Source organism: Protopterus annectens, chromosome 2.part1 (genome assembly GCF_019279795.1).
Source record: "Protopterus annectens isolate FY-2018-M chromosome 2.part1, PAN1.0, whole genome shotgun sequence".
Taxonomy (NCBI): Eukaryota; Metazoa; Chordata; order Ceratodontiformes; family Protopteridae; genus Protopterus; species Protopterus annectens.
The window spans coordinates 610,789,940-610,812,073 of record NC_056729.1 but is presented as its reverse complement, the minus strand read 5'-3'; the positions used below and the strand labels follow the sequence as shown (position 1 = coordinate 610,812,073).

At 41.8% G+C, this 22,134-nt stretch overlaps 1 protein-coding gene across 1 annotated transcript in view; it reads left to right on the top strand.

Annotated features, from left to right (window-relative positions):
* LOC122794875 (extracellular calcium-sensing receptor-like) overlaps positions 1-22,134 on the top strand; it is a 338,203-nt gene that overhangs the window by 281,989 nt on the left and 34,080 nt on the right. Inside the window, exon 4 of the mRNA XM_044063474.1 lies at positions 21,094-21,217. Coding sequence (XP_043919409.1) covers positions 21,094-21,217 — 124 coding nt within the window. The remainder of the gene's footprint in view (positions 1-21,093; positions 21,218-22,134) is intronic.

Here is a 22,134-nt window from a genome sequence, read left to right as displayed (position 1 = left end):
GTCAGCCAATCATATGTTTTGTTTTACTATATAGGACTTCTTTCATTTGGCATGCTTTTTTCTATATCACACTGAAGAAGGCCAGGAAAAATCCAGGCCGAAACCGGTCTGTTTGAATTAAGCTTTCATGAAGTCTCAGTACTTCTGAGAAGTCTCAATAAATTATTTTTCTTCATGGCTCACCAGTTGCTGGCTTAATTTTTTCTTTTTGAATCTGCAGTTTGCCGTGCAACTTCCCACGCGCAGGGGAACTTATTTCTGCAACCCATCTTACAACCAAGGGGTTTACATTCAGTTTGCTAAGTTTATCAGTGATGCCTGAATTTGGGATTGTATGAAAGACTTTGCCAAGTCGAGGTATGCTGTGTGCACAGATTTGCCATCATCAATGGCCTTGGTCATAATTTCAAAGAAATACACCAGATTTAACAGGCAGGACCTTGACGAAGCCAAACTGGGTAGGATCCAGGTTTTTGAGGTCACCTATGTCTTTATTTATGAGGTCTATGATGATACATTCCATGGCCTTACAGATGAGGTTGGTCAGGCTTATGGGTCTGTAATTCCCCAGGTCTGTTGCTAGGCCATCTTTGTGGAGAGGAATAACTGTAGCTGTTTTCCATTACCCAGGATCAAAGCTTGTGGTAAGGCTGTGATTGAAAAGGGTGCTTAGTGATTATATTAGTTCATGTTTTAGCCTGTTTAAAAGACAGCCTGGGATGCCATCTGGTCCCATACAGGCCACATTCTTTGCCTTGGACAGGGCTTTGAGGACCTGCTCTTCAGATATGTAAGATGGGGAGAAGTTTGGGGGAGGGTTTGTTGTAAGTTAGGAGGGGATTAGGGAATGTAATTTTCATCAAACCTATCCGCTAGTAGGTTTGCTATCTCTGTGGGGTCAGTGTGTGATACTGTTGTCCACCAGTTCTGCACATGCTTGGGTCCTACCCTTTAGGTTATGTACATAGCTGTAAAAGAACTTATGGTTATCCCTGGCAGTACCTGCTAGATTTCTGTCAAAGGAACTCTTGGAGGATTTGATAAGTTGTCTTATTTGCCTGTTAAGGGCGGGGAGGGTGCTTTTCCATTTTTGGGTCCTTGTCTTTGTTTTTGTATTTGAATTTAGTATTTGAAGATGCTGCACAGATGAATTATATTTTTGAAGATGTTTTATGATTAGTTTTATTTTTTATTGTGTTTTACTGTTGCAGTCTGTTAGAAAGTTCTCTGTTTTTTTTTTTGTTTTCTTTGTTATAATAATCCAGAAAAATAGGTGTGGACCTCTTGGGTTTTCGATCCGGAGTGATGCCTGCCCGGAGGGAAGGAATAACCAATTTTACAAAGCCTTTCACTCTTGATCCTAAACGGTGAACAGATTTCCACGTGTAGTTGGTGGTGGAGCTAGCTCTAAAAAGAGCTGTTTTAGCCCTGTGGGCAGCTGGAGCTCTATATAGAGCTGTTACAGATCTCTATGAGCTCTGAGAAGAGCTGTTTTGTGTTTAGAACGCCCTTTCGGCAGATGCGGTAGTTCTAAAAAGAACTGTTTTGTTTGGTTCACCGAAGCTGTGTCTGTGCCTCCGGCTGGTCTTACCGAATCTGATACAGTTTTCTGTGAGCTCTGAGAAAGGCCGATTTGTGTTTTGAATGCCCGTTCGGGTGTTGGTGGTAGCTCTAATAAGAACTTTTTTGTTTTATTTTTCAATGTGTCTCTGGTTGCTCTTACCAGAGCTTTTACAGATCTCTGTGAGCTCTGAGAAGAGCTGTTTGGTGTACTGTGAGCTCTGAGAAGAGCTGTTTGGTGTAAGGTGCAGATCCACGTGAGCTCTGAAAAGAGCTGTTTTGTGTATGGACACAATGGGCTCTGGGAAGAGCTGCTGTTGTGTCCTTTGGTGTTCCGCGGTGGTGTCAATCTCCGTTGTCCTTCTTCTTGAACAGATCTTCGGTACTTTTGCTATGTGTGAGTCCTAAAAAGGACTATTTGTGTGCTTCCCAATCGCTGGTCAGAATGACCTGAGAGCTGTTGCTGTGCTGCTTTTATGCTACTGTGGAGGGGGCGTGGTTGAGCGATGTCTAATGAGAAGTGACTAGTTGGAGGTGTGGCCCTAGTAGGCCTATAAGGTGAAGACGGACCTGGTTTGAAGCATCTCATTCCTCTTATTTAGTTCCTTTTTATTATCCAACTACTTGTTCATATGTGCCATTCCTAACCTCTAGCAATGCGTTGGAGCCTTTTGCTTTGTCAGGATTATACCTATGTTTAAAAAAACAGTACTGAAACTTAAATTTAAATGTAACCAAAAAATAAAAATAATAAAAATTAAAATTAAATTTAAAATTAAATTTAAATTTAAAATTAAAATTGAACTGTAAAACTCTGGGGTTAGTGACTATCGTTCTAAATTTAGACTTGCCATTACCATCTGTAAAACATTGGAAGCAAGCTTGGTTCTGAGAAAGATTCTGAGATGTCCGGCGCTTTCGGGGCAGATAGGAAGGTAGCCTGTCTGCCGCTCCTTCATCAGGGAGCGCGTACATTAGGTAGTAAAAAGTTAACTGTAGTTTGACATTGAAATTTTACCTTTTAAATTAAAAATAATTAAAAGTTGAGCTAACAATTGTAACTTTTGTGAGGGCTGATACATTAACATACTGCAATTTTAATTAAGGTTCAAAAAATGAATACATTATGCCTTATACCAGTGAGAAAACAGTGAGCAAAATAGATAGCATATCTTACTAGGAGCCGATTAGTTGTAGTTAGCATGGTTAAGTGCCCTGAGGTTCAGGACTGGGGTGATGGTCTCCATGTAGTTGAGACCCGGAGGGTGCCTTGCTTCAAGTTGTATCTGCCCGATAAGTTCTTTTTTCTCTAATCTTGAATTGAAGTCCCCATTGAAAGGGATCTTCTCCAGCTGTTCGAGTATCAGGAACTTAAATATTTCGTGTCCTGGTTTTTTTGTTGCGTGTGTTGCTAGTTTATTTGTCGGTATCTTGTGCCTGATGTCGTATAGGTGTTTGGTAATCCTGGTTTTGAGGGCATTGATGGTCTTGCCCATGTAGAAGGCTTGACATTTGCAGCAGTTTGCTCCGTTGACAACACCTTCTGTGTTGCAGCCTCCGAATGCTCTTGTGGTTATTGTTTTTTTGTTGTTGGGGCAGTAGAAGCAGTCTGTGCCTGCCATGTATTTACAGTAGAAGCATGGGGATAAGTCGCTACATGGATAGGTGCCGTATCTGTCAAGTTGTCTTGGTGGGGGTCTCTCGAGGTGGTCTTTTAGGTTGGGTCCTCTTTTCATCATGAACCCTGGTGCCTCAGGGAAGATGTGTCCAAAGGATCTGTTTGAAGTGATGATGGTCCAGTTTTCATGGATGATCTTTTGTATGTCCTTATAGTCCGTGGAGAAATGTAAAATAAAGTTGAGCCTATATTTGTTTTTATACCTGTTTTTAGTCCCTAGGCTCTGTTGAAGTATGAATGGTTTTTCCTTTCTGTTGTTCATGATGGGGTCCAGAATCTGGTTATAATAATGTAATTAACCTATTGGTGTTTGTTGGATGTTGTAATCAACTGACAGATATTTTTTAATATTGACACTTAGTACTAGGGGTATGTTTTTAGTTTACTCAATTGTTGTAGCCTAAAGTGAACATAAATATAGAATATGTAGATAAAGTGGGATAGGTCTGTGATAAGTGAAATGTCAGTATTTCATGTGTAGCTACAATAAAATACATTCTGGGTAAAATTCTTTAATATGTACAATGTAAGCACATATTAGCCTACCTGCCCTAACATATGTAATACATTGAGGTACTTACAGTTGGATCTTTATCAGTGCAGTTTAATTTGCCATCATTAGATAAGTCTAACAGATGAAGATAAGTAATTTATGGAAGGAAGTGAATTTTTCATTACATCTGTTCTTCAAACTTGCTTTTAGACTCATAGTGGTGGAAATGTTTTTCTGGTTTTGAGCCTGGCTAAATCAAACTTTTAGTTGAAGTAATTCCACATTAAAACATGTAAAATGACTCTATTTAGTTAGTTTAACAGTGCAGTTGCAGATACATTTTTAGAGGTAGTGCAGATATATATTTCACCATACCTTATACTTCATAATTAGGCATCTTTTAATTCTAAGAATACCACATACAATAACCTAAGGGTACAATTTTCCTTTGGTTTATCTTCCTGTGTCAGCTAGGCACATAGCCAAGTTTGATTCAATTGTAACATTATTATTTTTCAGTATGATTACTCCACTGAGCCTGCTGACCATTTAAGCTCCCCTTAATAGTCACAAGCCCATTCCTTTCTCTGTAATGGGTGTCCCAAGCATGTGGGCAAAATCTGAACAGAAACACCATTATACAGGCAGCTATGGAGGTGTTATTCCCATGCTAGGATCATGACAATGAGGGTATTTGTGATGAGGCTCTGACCTCACCCATGGTGGTGATAGCCTCCCTATGCATGTGCTTGCTGCCACCCATACGTAGTGAGAGCATCTTGGGACTGCCAAGCCCACAATCTGGTTCTGGCAGTTTTATTTCCCCTGCAAGCCTCTTTCCTAACAGTGAATGCTGCCTCTTTGGAATCACCAGTATCTCCGCACCTCACTCAGGATGAGGGAGCCAGCATTGACCACTCACTCCTGTCCTCCCTTGCATGGCTCATGTAACTCCTAAGTTCTCTTTGAATTCAGATCGTCAGAGTCATAGTCAGAGCTTTATCCCTCTATAACACAAAAGCCAGGGACCATTCCTTTCATTTTTTATTAAGCCTTCTTCCATTGTATTTGTTTTTTGGAAATAATGTTATGATGATATCCTCATGAGAAACATTTTAGACATAACAAATCTAAGATAGGATCAGCTTGATTACTTGTGTAATATGGGGAGAATGTTGCGTGTGCAGATGCACTCCTTCAAAGTGTACTGCTATCTGAGTATCAAGTGCAGTTGCAGCAGTTATTACTGTTTTATACATACTGTCTGTGTTGTGGTATATCTTTGTGGTGAAAGTTTCCTGATGTAGGCTTGATGGCTTGATTGTGGGACAACTCAAAGTTTACTTATGATTTTTACTTTTTGAAGTGCAGGTAATGTTAGACCACATTTGATTTCAATACTGATCTGCAGAGGAGAAGAAGAAGAAACATTTTATCTTTCCCATGGCGTTTTTACGCTTTGTCTATAGTTGTGCAACCACTGAGTTAACATATTTAAATGAGGAAGGAGTAAGGGATGAAGGCTTCAAAATGGGGTGAGGGTTTTGGGGGAATTTCTTTGCCTAAAAATGCTAATTTCATTGTGAACACATTGATATTTCTGATAAACATTACTGTTACTTTTTGATATTTTTGTGTGTACTGCCTTATCACGAACTCTATAATATCAGCCTATCTATAACCTAATTGTAGCAGTTTCTTCTCATGCCAAAGAAAGTCACAGAGTTTTGTTGAACTGACATATTTTACCTCTATTAAAACTAATCCCAGCATGCAGTTCTAGTTAAAATGATAAATAAAGAAAGACAACCCTCCAATTTTCCTTGATTAACAGTGACTTTGTACTTCAGTACCACAGTACAAGAAAACATTTTACACTGGAAAGGGATCAGCATGTTTGACTGTACAAGGTATAGTCCTCAGTATACCCATTTGTGACTCTGCAGAATGGTACGAATCCCATACACAAAGCTGGGATCCTTAAGGTCATCTTGTCGCCATAAATTTTGTTATATCTGAATCCATGTTCCAGTCACCACCTGCTTTGAGAAAGTCAGAACTAAATGCTGTCAGTTTATTTAAAAGGACAGATAAATAACTTTTAGGCCGTATGTATACATGGTCCCATTACCACCCCAAACACGACCTACATTTTCCTGCTTCATCTTCTTTCTTTGGAAACACCTTTCCTTTCTAATACATTTGTTACTAAGCCTTTTCCTGCTCTAGTTGTAGAATAGTACATAAACTGATATGGAAAGATTTCAGCAGTATTGCCTTTGCCTGCCCAGTATCCATTTCCAGAAAATATTATAGTAAGCCTTTATATTAGAAATGATTTGCAGGGCTGAATGTGAAAAGACATAATTGCAAAATCTTGAAACTGAAAGCCTGAACCTGCATTTAACAAAAATATACCCTATTCAAAGATGTTGTGACCTTGCAGACTGAAAAATAAGTGAAAGTAATCAGCCCACAAAAGAGTGTTCATTTTTTTGTTTACTCCTGAATCATCTGTTTGCTTTCAGTTTTGTTTTGTTCAGGGTTCATTTTAATATATCAATAGATTTTAGAGTTTTGATTGCAGGATTTTGTGATTTAGGAGTTCTGTGTTTAGTATTTTGACCCCCCCCGCGTTTGAGCAGGGTTATACAGTATGACTTTCACCCAGTCTGAACCCAGATAATGTTACTATCCCATAACACATATGCCATAATACCAACTCATGCTAAAATACATATAACAGTTACTTAAAAAAATACAGAAACAGTATTTACCATATGCCAGAGGGAGGACCCCCTCAAAAAAGCATTATATATTTGCTATGACAGCTGACATATGCTTTAAACAAGATAGCACTCCCCAGACAGGACAGTTCCCGAGATTTACTAATCTTCCGTGCAGGACTAGTCTAGTCCTGCACGAAAGCACCCATTTAGGAGCAGGACAGCAGCTCACCATGCATATTAACGAAGGCGTGCTGCCCGAGCTCCCTGGCTTACAAGGAGCGTTTATGAGTGCAGGGGGCGTGTCTGAGAGCAGACCTCTCAGAATAAACATGCCCCTGCAATGTAGAAAAGCAGAAAGTGTTAAGAGATGAGTGAGATCTCTCATAGGTGTCCTCATATGTCCACCAACAGTTCCCCATGTGTACAACAGCAACAGTACTGAAAAAGTAAATAAAGAAACCCTTTTATTTTTTTTAAAACACCGATTAAAGCTAACTGTAGGTGCGAGGATGTGCCCATCGCTCAGCTATGGTTAAAGCAGCTTAAAAGGCTGAAGATGATAACAAGGAAGATATATGCAAATGAAGCAGCACAGCAATAGTGTAGTGGGCAAAGCATCCGCCTAACGAGCACACATTCCTAATTCGAGACCCACTGCAGCACATTCTATTTTCCATGTGAAATCTGTATATGAACATTGTTTTGCTGTATAACCTAATAAATAACATTTAAATGTAAACTGGAATACTGCATCAAATGCACATGTGAAGTGTCAGTGTCATAATGAATAAGGCACTAGTAAGCAGGTTTAAGCACAAATAAGCAGTAATAAGCATATATAAGCACTAGTAAGCATGTTTAAGTGTGTTTGCACAGGGGTAAGCATTGCCTACACAGATTAAGTAAAGTAGAAGCTAACTGAGTGTAAGAAACTGTAATCAGAGGTTAGCATTGCTTAGCTCTGCACAAACCCACTTACAACTGCTCAAAAGTGCCTTAATCACTCTGTATCCAATGGGCCGTGTTCTGGCCAGCAACAAAATAAACAGCTCCTACAATGATCAAACCCAAAACCCTGCAAACCGATTTATCACTAAGCCATGCCAGATACAAATAAATATGATGTTTTCAGAAACATATCATCCAGTCCAGTCATACAACAGTACAGAGAATGTATCCCAAAATCTAGATGTATGTCTGTGTAAATATATTAATATCTAAACAGATACAACATATCTATATATGTATATATATATATATATTTATATATATATATATATATATATATATATATATTTATATATATATATATATATATATATATATATATATATATATATATATATATTTCTAAAACTATATACATATATATATCAATATATATGAACATATATACATGCAAATCCCTTCATCGACACATATATGTGTCTACACCTATATGTCTACATATACACAGCAATTTACATATGTGTACACAGATATATATCTATGTAGGTATATACGGACATAGTTATATATATGTTAGCAGATATTTATATAGCTATATAGGTATATATGGCCATACATCTGTAGATAGCAATGGCAGATCAACAAACACACATATGTCCACATGCACCATTAATGGTGTTGAGAGGCCCCATACACTATATGTCTTGTACGAATAGGCATCCCCCCACAGCCAAACATGTCTGCCCTGCAATACACTACCAAGTGTTGTAGATCCCATAACCAGGACCTGACACAACATGGGCACAAGATGTTACCAGTACTACATCTCGCCTGTATGATGTCAGGCTGGTATTGGTAACATATCATGCAGTACAGTCTGTCTCCCATAGGAAATGTAATATGTGGAAGTCATCAACACCCCCAGGATACAGATACACAGACACAGATATACAGATAAAGATATACATATATATATATGGTTCTACCTGAGACAGTCGACAGCAGAGAACACCGACAAGCGAATCGCGAGCGCCAGAAGATCGACAATGCAGAAGACCGATGCGACGGATGAAAACACAGACGCCAAGGATGCCGACATGGGAAAAGGCTGCGTAAGTATGCGGTAGTGACGGACATTAGGGTGCGAGTAAGGTAAGTGTGGATATTGACGGTCTGTGGGGATAGGGTTGGGTTAAGTGAGTTAGGGTCAGTGCGCGGGTTAGGTAAGTGTGCGGTAGTGAAAGTCTTTGTGTTAGGGGCGGGTTAAGTGAGTTAGGGTTAGGGCGCGGGTTAGGTAAGTGTGCGGTAGTGAAAGTCTTTGGGTTAGGGGTGGGTTAAGTGAGTTAGGGTTAGGGCGCGGGTTAGCTGAGTGAGCGATAGTGACGGACCTTAGGGTTAGGGTTTGGGTTAGGGTTGTAGATAGTTGTGTATGTGAGGTTTAGTGTGGGTTTGTAAGGATTTTGGTGTGCTTGTGTTGTGTATGTGGTTTTTGGACAGGGGATGTGTTTTGTTTGTTGATTGTTGTTATTGTGGTGAGTGCAGTGTATGAGGTTTCGTGTTTGTGTACCGTCGGTTATTTCGTTGTCGGGCATGTGAGGTTTCGTGTTTATGCACTGTCGATTATGTGGTGTCGGTGATTACGTTGTTGGTGTTCTGCAGTTTCGATTATGTCAGGTAGAACCATACATATATATATATATATATATATATATAAAATATATATGTATATATATATATATATATATATATATATATATATATATATATATGAATGAAGAAAACCAACAGAGGTAACTGCAGCTTAAAAAGTCTTTTAAGTCGTTGTTTAAAGTCTCCAATGAAGAAACCAATGTAAAACAAATCACTTTTAATGATGAAACACAAAAAACATGGAAACGTAAGCGCTTTCACAGGCACACTCCCTTCTTCATCAGACATTAACATTGAAAAGATAATGTTCAAATATATAGTCATTTGACAAACCAATTAAGCTGGGTCACATATAATATATATGTATATATATATATATATAAATATATATATATATATATATATATATATATATATAGATATATATATATACATACACATATATATATATATATATATATATATATATATATAATATATATGTATATATATATATATATATATATATATATATATATATATACATGTGACTTCACATACACATGCAGTTATATGTACAGTAAGATACATATGTAGAAGGTGTACACAATACGGAACAGCCACTATGCCTACAGTTAACCCCCAAAGATTGGACACTGTGTGGGCCACTCATACAAATGACAATCGTTGCCTGCAACATAAACCCACAGAGAGGTCATAGAAAAAACACCACACACAGGTTTGTAGGAATGGAAAATCTTTAATCATGTACTATTACAGTTCTATATGCCATGTCATATAGCTGTTCAGACACTGACAACCATATATACAGAGTAATGCAACTGTGAAACAGTTACACTAATACAGTAGTCTGGAAAGTTTCACAATTGTTGCTGTCCAGGCAAAACTCTTCAAATTGTACAATAGTGAAGACAAACTGGGCCACAGGATACCAAACAATCAACAGTATGTAATGCAGGTGTATAGTTTGGCAGCCTCTGGAAGGGTTCACAACTGTTGTTGCCCAGGCCAAGCCCTTCAAATTGTACAATAGTGAAGATAAACTGGGCTGCAGGATATCAAACAATCAACAGTATGTAATGCAGGTGTATAGTTCATCAGCCTCTATCTACACACTGTACAAACTCAGTAGGTGGTAAAGACATCATGTGACCACATGGGTTGTAACTGATACATAACAAAGCATAACTGACACCATCACGAGCACATTGACAAACAGAACAGTCTGTATGGCAGGGGGCAATAGGTTTGCATTAACCCAACTCATGTAAGTAATGTAAATATAGGTGAAGTATATTGTACTGTACATTCAGATACATTAAGGCAGCTCACCCCTGATACCCCCACATTTTGTAACAGCCTAGGTCATTTGTGGTTCTCCCCCTTAGACTCAATAATACAGGGCCATATACCACTGTTACATACACTAGCCTCTGGAGTGCATAAGGGCACACATGTATTGTGTAGGTGAGACCCACACATATATGGCCCCAGTCCCACTATATGTGTGGGGGATACAACAGCAGTGGAATGATGGCAGCAATGGCAGTGTGATATACTCACAGCCCACTACAGAACAACCACCGACAGTTGACATATGTACAAAGCTTGGTATGTAGGTGGAGGACAGAGGCTGGAACACAGGCACATATGTGGACAACTGTTGCCATACACTAAGCACGTTGCTGGTGTTACAGGATAGTCTGCAACATACCCTTAGTCAGGGAATTGAGGTTAGAAACAGAAATGGATGTAGCCATGTACTGACAGCACTCAACACACACACTGCCAGTGTAATATCTGACACAGGACCTGTGTGATGGACAGACAAGACATGAAAGGCATAGCTCTGGCCAGCAGGAGGATAGGCCCACAGTTGTGACCTATGCAGACAGACTGCATTCCAAGGTAAACTAGTCTGAACACACACACACTGTAACACCAGTACTATACAAAGCATAACACAACTTTACTTGCAGTCTGTCTGTATTTCCTGATCCTCCTACAAATATGTGGCTGCCCTGTGTATGCCGGCTCTCCTGTAAGAGGTATTGCTACCTGCTATTGGTAACACTGATACCCACACACAGGAAGAATCACACAGGAAATGTAAAGAGACCACACTCACATGATGTAGGGTTTTATAGTGGGTGGTTGCCATGCCAGTGGTAACTGGAAGTACTACACATGTGTAATAATATATATATGGCTATCTGGATAAGTATATGTACATATATTTCCACCATATGTCCTGGACATGGAGTGTAGCCCTACCCCAGCCCCTATAGTCCCAATATTGTAGTTGAAGGGGATGTCAGGTATGTATAGCATGTATATAGTAGACTATTGCTACTGTCATTGGGATTGTTTTCACAGACATGGTATGTGTGGGAGGTCACATCTGCTTATAACATGTGTGCCATTGGCTGCTGACAGACATCCTAAGGACATCATTGTACCATACCACTGCTAGCATGTAATGCTGCTGTGGACCACAGCAGAGATATTGGCCAATATATGTGGAAATTCTACCACACTCTGTACAGTCCAGAGGTATACACATAAGCCCTTAGTGCAAAACATGTGTACCATGCCTGACATCATGGATGTAGACAGCCATGTAGATAGGTATAACACATAACGACTGTCATACATTTGCCACCATATGTTATGCATTCACACACCCCTGTCTGGCCTGACACATAATGACCACTGGTACAGGGGTGCCATGGCCACATACTAACCACTAGATATTGACATACATCTGTACAGCATTCCACTGCTCTGTCTGACATACATGACTGTTAAGGGAGGCCTGGCAGCAGTACATCTGGCAAATATCTGCACATGACATCTCACTGCGTAAGTACACTAAGCTGCTAGGCATGTGACAATACACTGTGCAGGCTGCAGGCAGACTGGCTCAACACTGGCCTACATCTCCTATGGGGGAATGCACATGTACCTGCATATATATATATATATATATATATATATATATATATATATATATATATATAGCAGGCTCAACAGACATGTCACAGCACAGGGTAAGATACACCTGTGTGAAATTGCATAACCACAACCAATGTGAACACAGCCACAGCCACATATGGTAAGCTAGCATAATATTACAGTATATGGACTATCTGTTCTACACCATCCTCATATGTGCCACTCACAGACTGACCCTACATATGCTGGGCTGCAACACAGTTTGGTCTGATGGCTGTCTGTGGTATGGGACACATGTGTGTATGGCCCTACAGACATGTATGCCAATACAGTACCATACAGTGGAGCAGCATATAATATCAGATAGGAGGGAAACTAGAACAATTACATCTACCACAGTCTGTACACAGGATAAAGTACATATTAACAATACACACACTGTCAACATTCACTATAAGTACACAGACCTCAGTACTGTACAAACATCCACAGAATATCCAGGTTATGTCATGAAACATAACCCCTACTGTACATAACATGTGTAGCAGTTGGATATATCACTGGCTTGTTATCATATATAATGACACTAATTATGGTGTACAGCACATATGCACCACTTCATGCATGACATATGTACAAAGGTTGACAGAGGTGTGGCTAGAAGCACATACACAGGGCCAATATTGACATGTTGCTGTGATAGCCACATACATTTACTGATGTAACAGAGCTTGTTGCAATGTATGTCCTATAAGAGATATGACGTCAGTAACTATCACGGCTTTCACCATCTACAGACTGCAATCCTCACACTACCTTCTGCAGTCCACAGATAGATGCTCTGTGGGTAACACATGAAACCAAAGACACAACACTGCCCAGTCTGCAGATGACCCAGCAGATGGGGATTCCTCATAAACATGGAACTGACATGGCAGGTATTGGGACATGTACAACAGCCATATCCAAAGCAGGTGTAGGTCAGCACATCCACCAGAGAGGGGATGGAAGAGGCAGACAGAGGCAAAGACATGTCAGGGAGGGGTGGGAGAGTAAAACTGAAGCATGTTTGTGTCACACACCTATCAGCACAGGATATCAAACCCCTGACAACTATGTAGTGCTATCACAGTTTGATGCATTTATTGGATGTGCCACATGAGTTATTTGCTATAGAGCACTCAGAACATATATGTGATGGTGAGTAACATCTGCAGCAGGGATACGGTAGCTATATGGTAGGTGATGTACACTTGCCTGTCCACATGAACAGGTGCCAGTGTCAACACAGCCACACTCTCACAAGGACACACACACATTGACACACTTGGCAGGGCCAGGAGTACAACTCATCAGTAGTGGGATTGCCACAACACATCACTGTGCAGGTATCACATGCACCACATAGGTCATACGGGGGTTGTATGGAAAAGGGTCTTAGGAGGTGTCTGACATCAGACAGCATGCTTCAGTATGCCCATGGGGGTTGTAGGGAGTGTGCATGTGAACATATGCACCATACAACATACACACAAACACACAGGGTGACAGTACTGACATGCATGGGTGCATGTCTACACAGGTGTGTGGTGGTCGACTGTGCCAGGTGGCTGTACAAGGCTAGGCAATGGGTATACCTTGGCATCAGTCTACATGACGATGGTCTGCATTGTGGCTCAGGGCTGTAGTGTCTGCATTTGCCCACACAGGTGGGTATTGTATCCTCCATCCAGTCACCTGGGTGATTATTGTGTGTGGCCAATGCTGTGCATCACTTGCCATGTATGTTTTCCTTAGTCCATGACATGGACGGTGTCTGGGATGTGCACACCTCCCACATGCATGTACAGTGACATGTGGAACTGTACCTGGGGTGTCTGGCCCATGTTGTGAACACAGATTATCATCAGATGTGCCAGTCTTGCCCACCTGTGGCGTGAACTGGTAATGGCCAGCAGGTTTACCCTGCACCTACATAGAGAGCATGCTAACAGCATTCCCTGGTGTCAGTGGAATTTGTCCATACAGGGCATGTTGTCAGGCATGATATGTCAGTTGTGGGTCACATGTGATGGCACCACAGGTGGTGCAGGTGTCCATTGGGGAACATGGGGGAGGTGCACTGTCTGCACATATGCGCATATTGGAAAGATGGACAGGGTGACATGCCCTCTGTAGCCCACTGCTATCACTCCATAGTTACTATCAGTGGCCAATATGCAGTGCAGTACCGACATATTGGCTGTTGCCTAGGCATATGTGTGTGTATGAGACATGGTTGAGAGTGTACTCTGGGTAATACTGGGGTTGCTAACTGTGATTGCCTGGCTTTGATGTCACATGTATGGGTATGGCTTTGCACCCCAGCCTCTCAGCTATTTCACATCTGTTATCCTTGTATGGTGAATATTGTGATATATAGTAGGGCCACCATATAAGAAATATGCAAAATCAGCTCGACATTGGCCACATGTGTCACACACTCACAGCCACCTCTACACAGGATACAAGTTATAAACACACACCTGTCATGTCTGGGAGTAGAACTCGCACTTAACTAGTTTATTACACTACAGCATTACACAGTTATAGTATACACCACAGACATTACTGGAATACTTCTTCCCCAAAGGTGTGTATTTCAAAATGACTGACATCAGCAGGATTGCCAAAGTAGGGTATTTGAAATTTACTGTGAGTGACTAGCCTATAATGCATTGCTCTGTACACAGACAGTGACACTCACAAAGCATCCACAACTGACATGTGTGGGTATAGAACCCCTAACAGAGGTCTTTATTGCATTACAGCACTACAGAGTTATAGTATGTGCCACAGACATTACTGGAGTACTCCTTTAACAAAGATGTATTTCACAATGAATGACATCAGCAGGATTGCCAAAGTAGGGCATTTGAAATGTAGTGTGTGTGACTAGTCTAAAATGCATTGCTCCCTACACAGAGAGTGACACACACACAAAATATCCACAACTGATATGTGTGGGTATAGAACCCCTAATAAAGTTCTATATCACACTACTGTATGAAGCTGTTATAGGATGTACCATGGGGATTACTAGGGAGCTTTTTCCCCAAAGATGTATTTCACAATGAATGACATCAGCAGGATTGCCAAAGTAGGGCATTTGAAATGTACTGTGTGTGACTAGTGTAAAATGCATTTCTCCCTACACAGTGACACATACAAAACATCCAGAATTGCCATGGGTGGGGATGGAACCCTACCATGGTTCTAATTCACACTACAGCAGTACGCAGTTACAGGATGCACGACAGAGATTACTGAGCTGCAATGTTCCCAAAGGTGTATTTCTAGGTGGGTGACATCAGCAGCCTTGCCAAAGTTGGTATATGAATTGTAAGGAGTGTGAGTTCCCTAAAAAGCATTGCTCTCTACACAGTCAGTGACAGACAGACAGACACACACACACAGTTGCCAAGTCTGGGGTTTGACTTCCTATTTAATTACTTTATTACACTATAATAGTACACAGTTACAGGATGTGCTACAGAGGTTACTGGACTACAGCCTTCCCAGAGGTGTATTTCTGGATGGGTGACATCAGCAGCCTTGCCAAAGTTGGTATATGAATTGTAAGGAGTGTGAGTACCCTAAAAAGCATTTGTCTCTACACAGTCAGACATGCACACAAACACACACACACAGTTGACAAGTCTGGGGTTAGACCTCCCACCTAACCACTTTACCACACTATAGAAGTACACAGTTACAGGATGTGCTTCAGAAATCAGTGGGCTACAGCCTTCCCAGAGGTGTATTTCTAGGTGGGTGACATCAGCAGCCTTGCCAAAGTTGAGTATATGAAGTGTAAGGAGTGTGAGTACCCTAAAAAGCATGGCTCTCTACACAGTCAGACACACACATACGCACACACACACACACACACACACACACACACACACACACACACAGTTAACAAGGCTGGAGATTGACCTCCTATCTAATGACTTTTTCACCCTACAGCAGTACAGTTACAGGATACGATATGGAGATCACTGGGCTACATCCTTCCCAGAGATGTATTTCTAGGTGGGTGACATCAGCAGCCTTGCCAAAGTTGGGTATATGAATTGTAAGGAGTGTGGGTACCCTAAAAAGAAAAGCTTTCTACACAGTCAGATATGCTCACAAACACACACAGTTGGCAAGTGTGGGGTTAGAACTCCCACCTAACTGACTTATCACACTATAGCAGCACACAGTTACAGGATGTGCTATGGAGATTATTGGGCTGCACCCTTTCTAGAGGTGTATTTCTAGGTGGGTGACATCAACAGCCTTGCCAAAGTTGAGTATATGAATTGTAAGGAGTGTGAGTACCCTAAAAAGCATTGCTCTTTACATAGTCAGAGACAGACACACAAACAGTTGCCAAGTCTGGGGCTTGATTTCTTACCTAATTACTTTATTACATTACAACAGTACTCAGTTACAGGATGCACTACAGAGATTATTGGGTGGCAATCTTCCCAGAGGTGTATTTCTAGGTGGGTGACATCAGCAACCTTGCCAAAGTTGGGTATATGAATTGTAAGTACCCTAAAAAGCATTGCTCTCTACACAGTTAGCAAGTGTGGGGTTAGAACTCCCTCCTAAATACTTTATCACATTATAGCAGTACACAGTTACAGGACATGCTATGGAGATTACTGGGTGACAAACGTCCCCAGAGGTGTATTTCTAGGTGGGTGACATCAACAGCCTTGCCAAAGTTGAGTATATGAATTGTAAGGAGTGTGAGTAGCCTAAAAAGCATTGCTGTCTACACAGTCAGAGACAGACAGACAGACACGCACACAACCACACAGTCACAGTTGTCAAGTCTGGAGCTAGAGCTCCTACCTAACTAGTTTATCACACTACAGCTGTACGCAGTTATGGGACGCACCATGGAGATTACTGGGCTACAACTCTCCCAAAGGTGTATTTCACATTGAATGACCTCAGCAGGCTTGTCATAGTAAGGCTATGAGGAGGGTGGTGTGTGCATGGGCCATAATCCATTCATCTAGGGGTTTACACACCACATGCGGCCACACACTGAATCATATGTCACAGATATGTGTATACAGCTACTAGATGACTACTTCCTTGTACAGTCATGTTGCACAGCTGGCATGTTTACCACATAGTCTGTGATGCTGACAGGTACTGGTCGCTAGTATCTGCAGTGAGTGACATCTGCATGTCATGTGTTTGTGGCCCTTTGGCTGCATGCTGGGTGGGACAGGCCTGGATGGCTCCTTGTCATGGTCACCCTCTTCCACACATCTATGTCTATCTACCTTTGGGTTATTATAGTGTGTTGTCCTTACATATATGTCTGTATTCCTATCCACTGTGTGTGTAAGGCATGAGTGGTGCATACTGGCAAGTGTCTGCACTAACAACTGCAACTGCCAGATATGTCTGGTCCACTGGTGTTTGCAGACATGGCCTTCATGTGTTAAAGTATGTGAGCATGCCCAGTAAAACCTTTCAGTATGTTGTTGACTGACATTGCCTTCATTAAGTGTGTGAGCATGCCCAGTATGGCCATCTGTATTTCATGTGTGGATCAAGTCCAGGTAGTTTGTATTGCAGCGCTGACCTTTGTGTTGTACACCGACAGGTAGAATGCTGTGTCTGCAGAGTATCCATCGATCATTTGGCATTGACTGTTGCTACATTTCTGCATAGCGGGGGGGAACACCTGACTATTTCTAAATTTCTACACAGGATTGGGTGGGGGGCACACCTGACTGTTACTATATGTCTATGTAGGATGGGGGGAGGGCACACCTGACTGTTACTATATGTCTATGTAGGATGGGGGGAGGGCACACCTGACTATTTCTACATAGGATTGGGCGGACACACCTGACTGTTACTATATGTCTACATAGGATGGGGGGGCACACCTGACACTTGTACACATTTGCTAGGACTGTACTGGTATGTCAGGTACTCCATTTCAGTCTGTAGTCTTACCTATCATGCTGGTTAGAGGTAAACCAGTGTAGTACAGTTCTTAGATTTTAATTACCTACATATTGGTTTCTGACTTTCTAGCCTTCACAACTGACATCCCACTGCCTGGCCTGCTGTAGTCTGTCTGTGTAGGCCTAGGGGGGAGGTTATCCATAGCCCTCATTCAGTGGCCATAGTACAGCATTTGTTTGTGTTTGTCTACATCTGTCCTGCTGGCTGTGACTGTTGTTGGGTATGTGACCCCCCTCCTGACTGGCATGTGTGAGTGACTTACCTTGTGGGTGTCCCAGTATTGAGGGTGGCGCTGCAGGGCTGCCTATGTTGGATGCACATAGTACACTCCATACACATGGGTAGGCACAGGTAGTGTAATGTTTGGCATCCCTTTTACTGTATGTGAGAGTCAGAGAGAGGTGTTATTCCCTGGGTCCCACCCGTGTCAATGTATGTGCTATGTGTTGCCTCTTTGCCAAGGCCAGGGCATACTGAGCACGCCTCCTTCTGCCTACTGGGGCAGGCTCAGGTTGTTCCTCCTCCGAGTCACTCTGTGCCTGTGCAGGCCTTGGCAATGGTGGGGGGACTGTGTGGCCCTGCCCTATGCTGTTCCTGCTGCAGCTGTTTCTGCAGGAGCATATTGTGTAGCATGGCACATACAAGGACAATTTGGGTACATGTAGTTGGTGAGTACTGCAAGGCACCACCAGATGTGCCCAGGCACTGGAACCATGACTTGAGCATCCCAAACACATGCTCTGTTATGATTCTTGTTTGTGCATGTGCCTGATTATGGAGTTCTTGTTTAGGTGTGTGTGCATTTCTGATGGGTGCCATCAGCCACGGCTCCAGTTCATATCCAGCATCCCCCAGTAGGTGACCGTGTGGGATGTCCCCATTGGCAAATCTCTGGTACAGCTGCGTCAGATGCCAGATGTGGGAATTGTGATAGCTTTCAGGGCAGCCAGCACACACATTCAGTATTATGGCCTTGACATCGCACATGACCTGGCAGTTGATGGAGGGGAAGCCTTGCGGTTGATGTAGACCCTACCCCTCTCACCAGGTGGTGCTTTGATGCATATGTGCATGCAGTCTATTTCACCCACTACCTCATGGTATTCTGCTATTTGGTGGAAGAGATGCATATTGCTGACCAACACTTCATGGGTGATGGGGAAATATACGTGCTCAGCGACATGTGCTGACATGGCATCCAGGAAATGGTGGAGTACCCTGGATGCTGATGCCTGTGAAATCCCCATCGTATCCCCAGTTGGCCTTTGGAAGGTACCTGTAGCTAGTATTCTTAGGCCTACACATACCTTGGTGTCCACTGGAATGGGTTCTCCTCTATTAGTTCTGTGTGTGAGGCGTGGCCGGCAAAGCTCAACAATTTGCTGTAGGAGGTCCCTGTCCACCCTATAGTTTTCCACTATCTCCAGCTCATGTAGCCCTTGGTAGGTTACCCTAGGTCTGTACACTCTTCTCCGTCTCCTCACTGTGGGTTGGTTGGCAGCATTCACATCCTCACCACCCTCAGCCTCTTCCACAAGTTGTATGATAGCTATTGCAGCCCCTAACATTTTGCTGTTGTGAGTGTTAAAAGTTGCCCGCTTGTTTACACTGGTGGTATAGAGTGTGGGAAAAACCAGATGAGTAGGTGTCTGCATAGTTTATAGTAGTGTTCTGGGCTGGGCTGCTGCCTGTGTAATTGCCTGATTCTGATACATTTCACCTGCCAGCTATGCTAGTTCTCCTTGATTACCTTCCTTCTGCTGTTTTCCCTTCCCATTGCCCTTCTGTTTAAGCCCGGGGGTGTGTTGCGCAAACAGAGTACTCAAATTTGCACACTGCTGCTATATTCCTGGTTTAACTTCTTTTTTCTTCCTGTAAAACCCGGTGCGTGGCGCGCACACCCACTTACACTTTGTAAAGAGTGCTAGGCAGGTTTAGACACAGCCCCTAGCTTAGCTGTACTAAGCTGGGAGCAAACCTGAGCCACAGGGCTCCAATCCACTTACAGTATGCCCGACACACCCACCCATGATGTCACCGACCTCCTAGTCTAGCACTTAGCTATTCAGACTTTTACACTGTTGGGACCTGCCTCATATGCTGGGGAAAACTGGGATTCACTGTCCTTCCCCTCATTTGCATAGGATTGCCTGCTAATGCATAGTTATATGTGTCACACTGAGCCTCCCCCCTTTGCAACCACTATTCACTGGCCAGGTTGTCTTTTGCCTGCCATTGACTTGCATGGCAGAATACTGATTTTAGTTAGAATGCTTGTTTTAGGTTTATTTTCTTATTTTCCCACCGATCCTGTTTGCGTGCCGCCGCCCTATGCTTAAACAGCCAAGATCGGCGAAAATAAAATAAAAGTTGGAGTTTTTACTTTTTCTATTATTTGCAATGCCAATGGCCTTATACTTGGCCATTGGCATGCTTCCTGAATGATATGCAGCCTTTATTTGGAGCTGTCATATCTCCATTTTGGATTTTGCAGAAATGTACTCGGTTACTAACCGAGTACATTTCTGCAGATTACGCTAGTCCTGCATGGCCTGATTCCAGCTTCCTGGATATCACATTTACCTCATTTGCATGGTTTTCACCTGCAAATGGGGCAATTTACATAGAGGGGCTGGGAACGGGCAGGACTAGTGCAAGAGTGCTTGTGCACGTCAAATGAGCATGTATGTGGATCGCTTGGCCACCATATTGCAAACATTACCTCTTACACTAATCATGCATGCTGTGCAGGGCTTGCTGAATCAGAGGGGATGTGTTTTGAATATGAAACTGTAGTTAATGCTAACATTTGTAGATACACCAACAAACATAAAACCAGTGTTTGCTTATTATAATCTGCCAAGGGTAGCTTAGAATGCTTCATGTCTTATGTTAAATATGCAGTTGTAATGACTGCTAATTGGCTGTTGTAAAGTATGGGAGATGTTATTAGTTAAAAATAAATTCTGGTTTTAATGGAGATGTAATGTGGCAGTTGAGAATTTTATAGTCACTTAATGAAGCTAATACTACCATGCTATTTTACTTTTCAGGTTCCAAGATCTGTCTGTAGTGAAAATTGCCTTTCAGGACAAAGGAAAATCTTTAGGGAGGGCCAGCCAGTTTGCTGCTTTGATTGTACAACATGTTCTGCTGGAGAAATAACAAATAGCACAGGTAAATTATTTATCAAAATATATAAATATCAAAAACTTCAAAGAGATGTTGTGTTCTTCTTCCACTGTGCAGTCATAAAAATGACCTTGCAATTTATGCTTTCCAGCGGTTATCTTTAAAAGATAAATTAAAATAGATGTAGATTTTTTATGAAATGTTGCACACCTGAATTTAAGAAGAGAAAGAAAGGAAACAGTAAAAGGGTCAAGATTTGGTAAAATCTTTCTTTTTCCAGCAGACAGAAACTACTGTCTATTTATTATCTAAGTCTGTAGGTAACTAACCCTTTTTAAAGAAAGTGATGTGTTTAATGTCTAAGCTGTCTGACAAAATATGTGAAGACAGGGTGGGTTTTCATTTTCTGATGAATATGTATATGTTGGGCCCTTTATAGTTAGCCAAAGTGAATTCCCTGAGTGTTAGTTGTCCAAAGCCCAAAATGCAGGGGTACACAATGCTGATCACTGTTTACCACAGGAAGTCACTGCTGCTGCAGTTTCTAAGTGAGTGCCTGCAATGATTCTTTTCTTTTGTATGAGTTCTCCCTTTGGGTTGATGCAGTCATGTAGTCAGTATATATAAGTCTGGGTAGTATGGGGCTCTTGCCCCCCCTCACATCCGGGTTGCAACGGTACTTACTCCCCCTTACAAATACATACTTTCCCTTTTCCCTATTCTGTATTTTGGGAATTATTTTTCTGCATTTCTGATGCTCGGGGTTTTGCCATTCAATATTTCATTGTGGAACTGTACATTTTAGTTGCTGAAACTAGGAAAGTCAGGTGTGACATCATGAAATTAAAAAAGTATTCTACAAGTTTACTCCATAGCCCTGAACCCTCATCTGCCTGTCAGACAAAATCACCACCCAGTAATTAAACATTGAATATTTCATCTTCTGCACAGCTGCCTTTGAG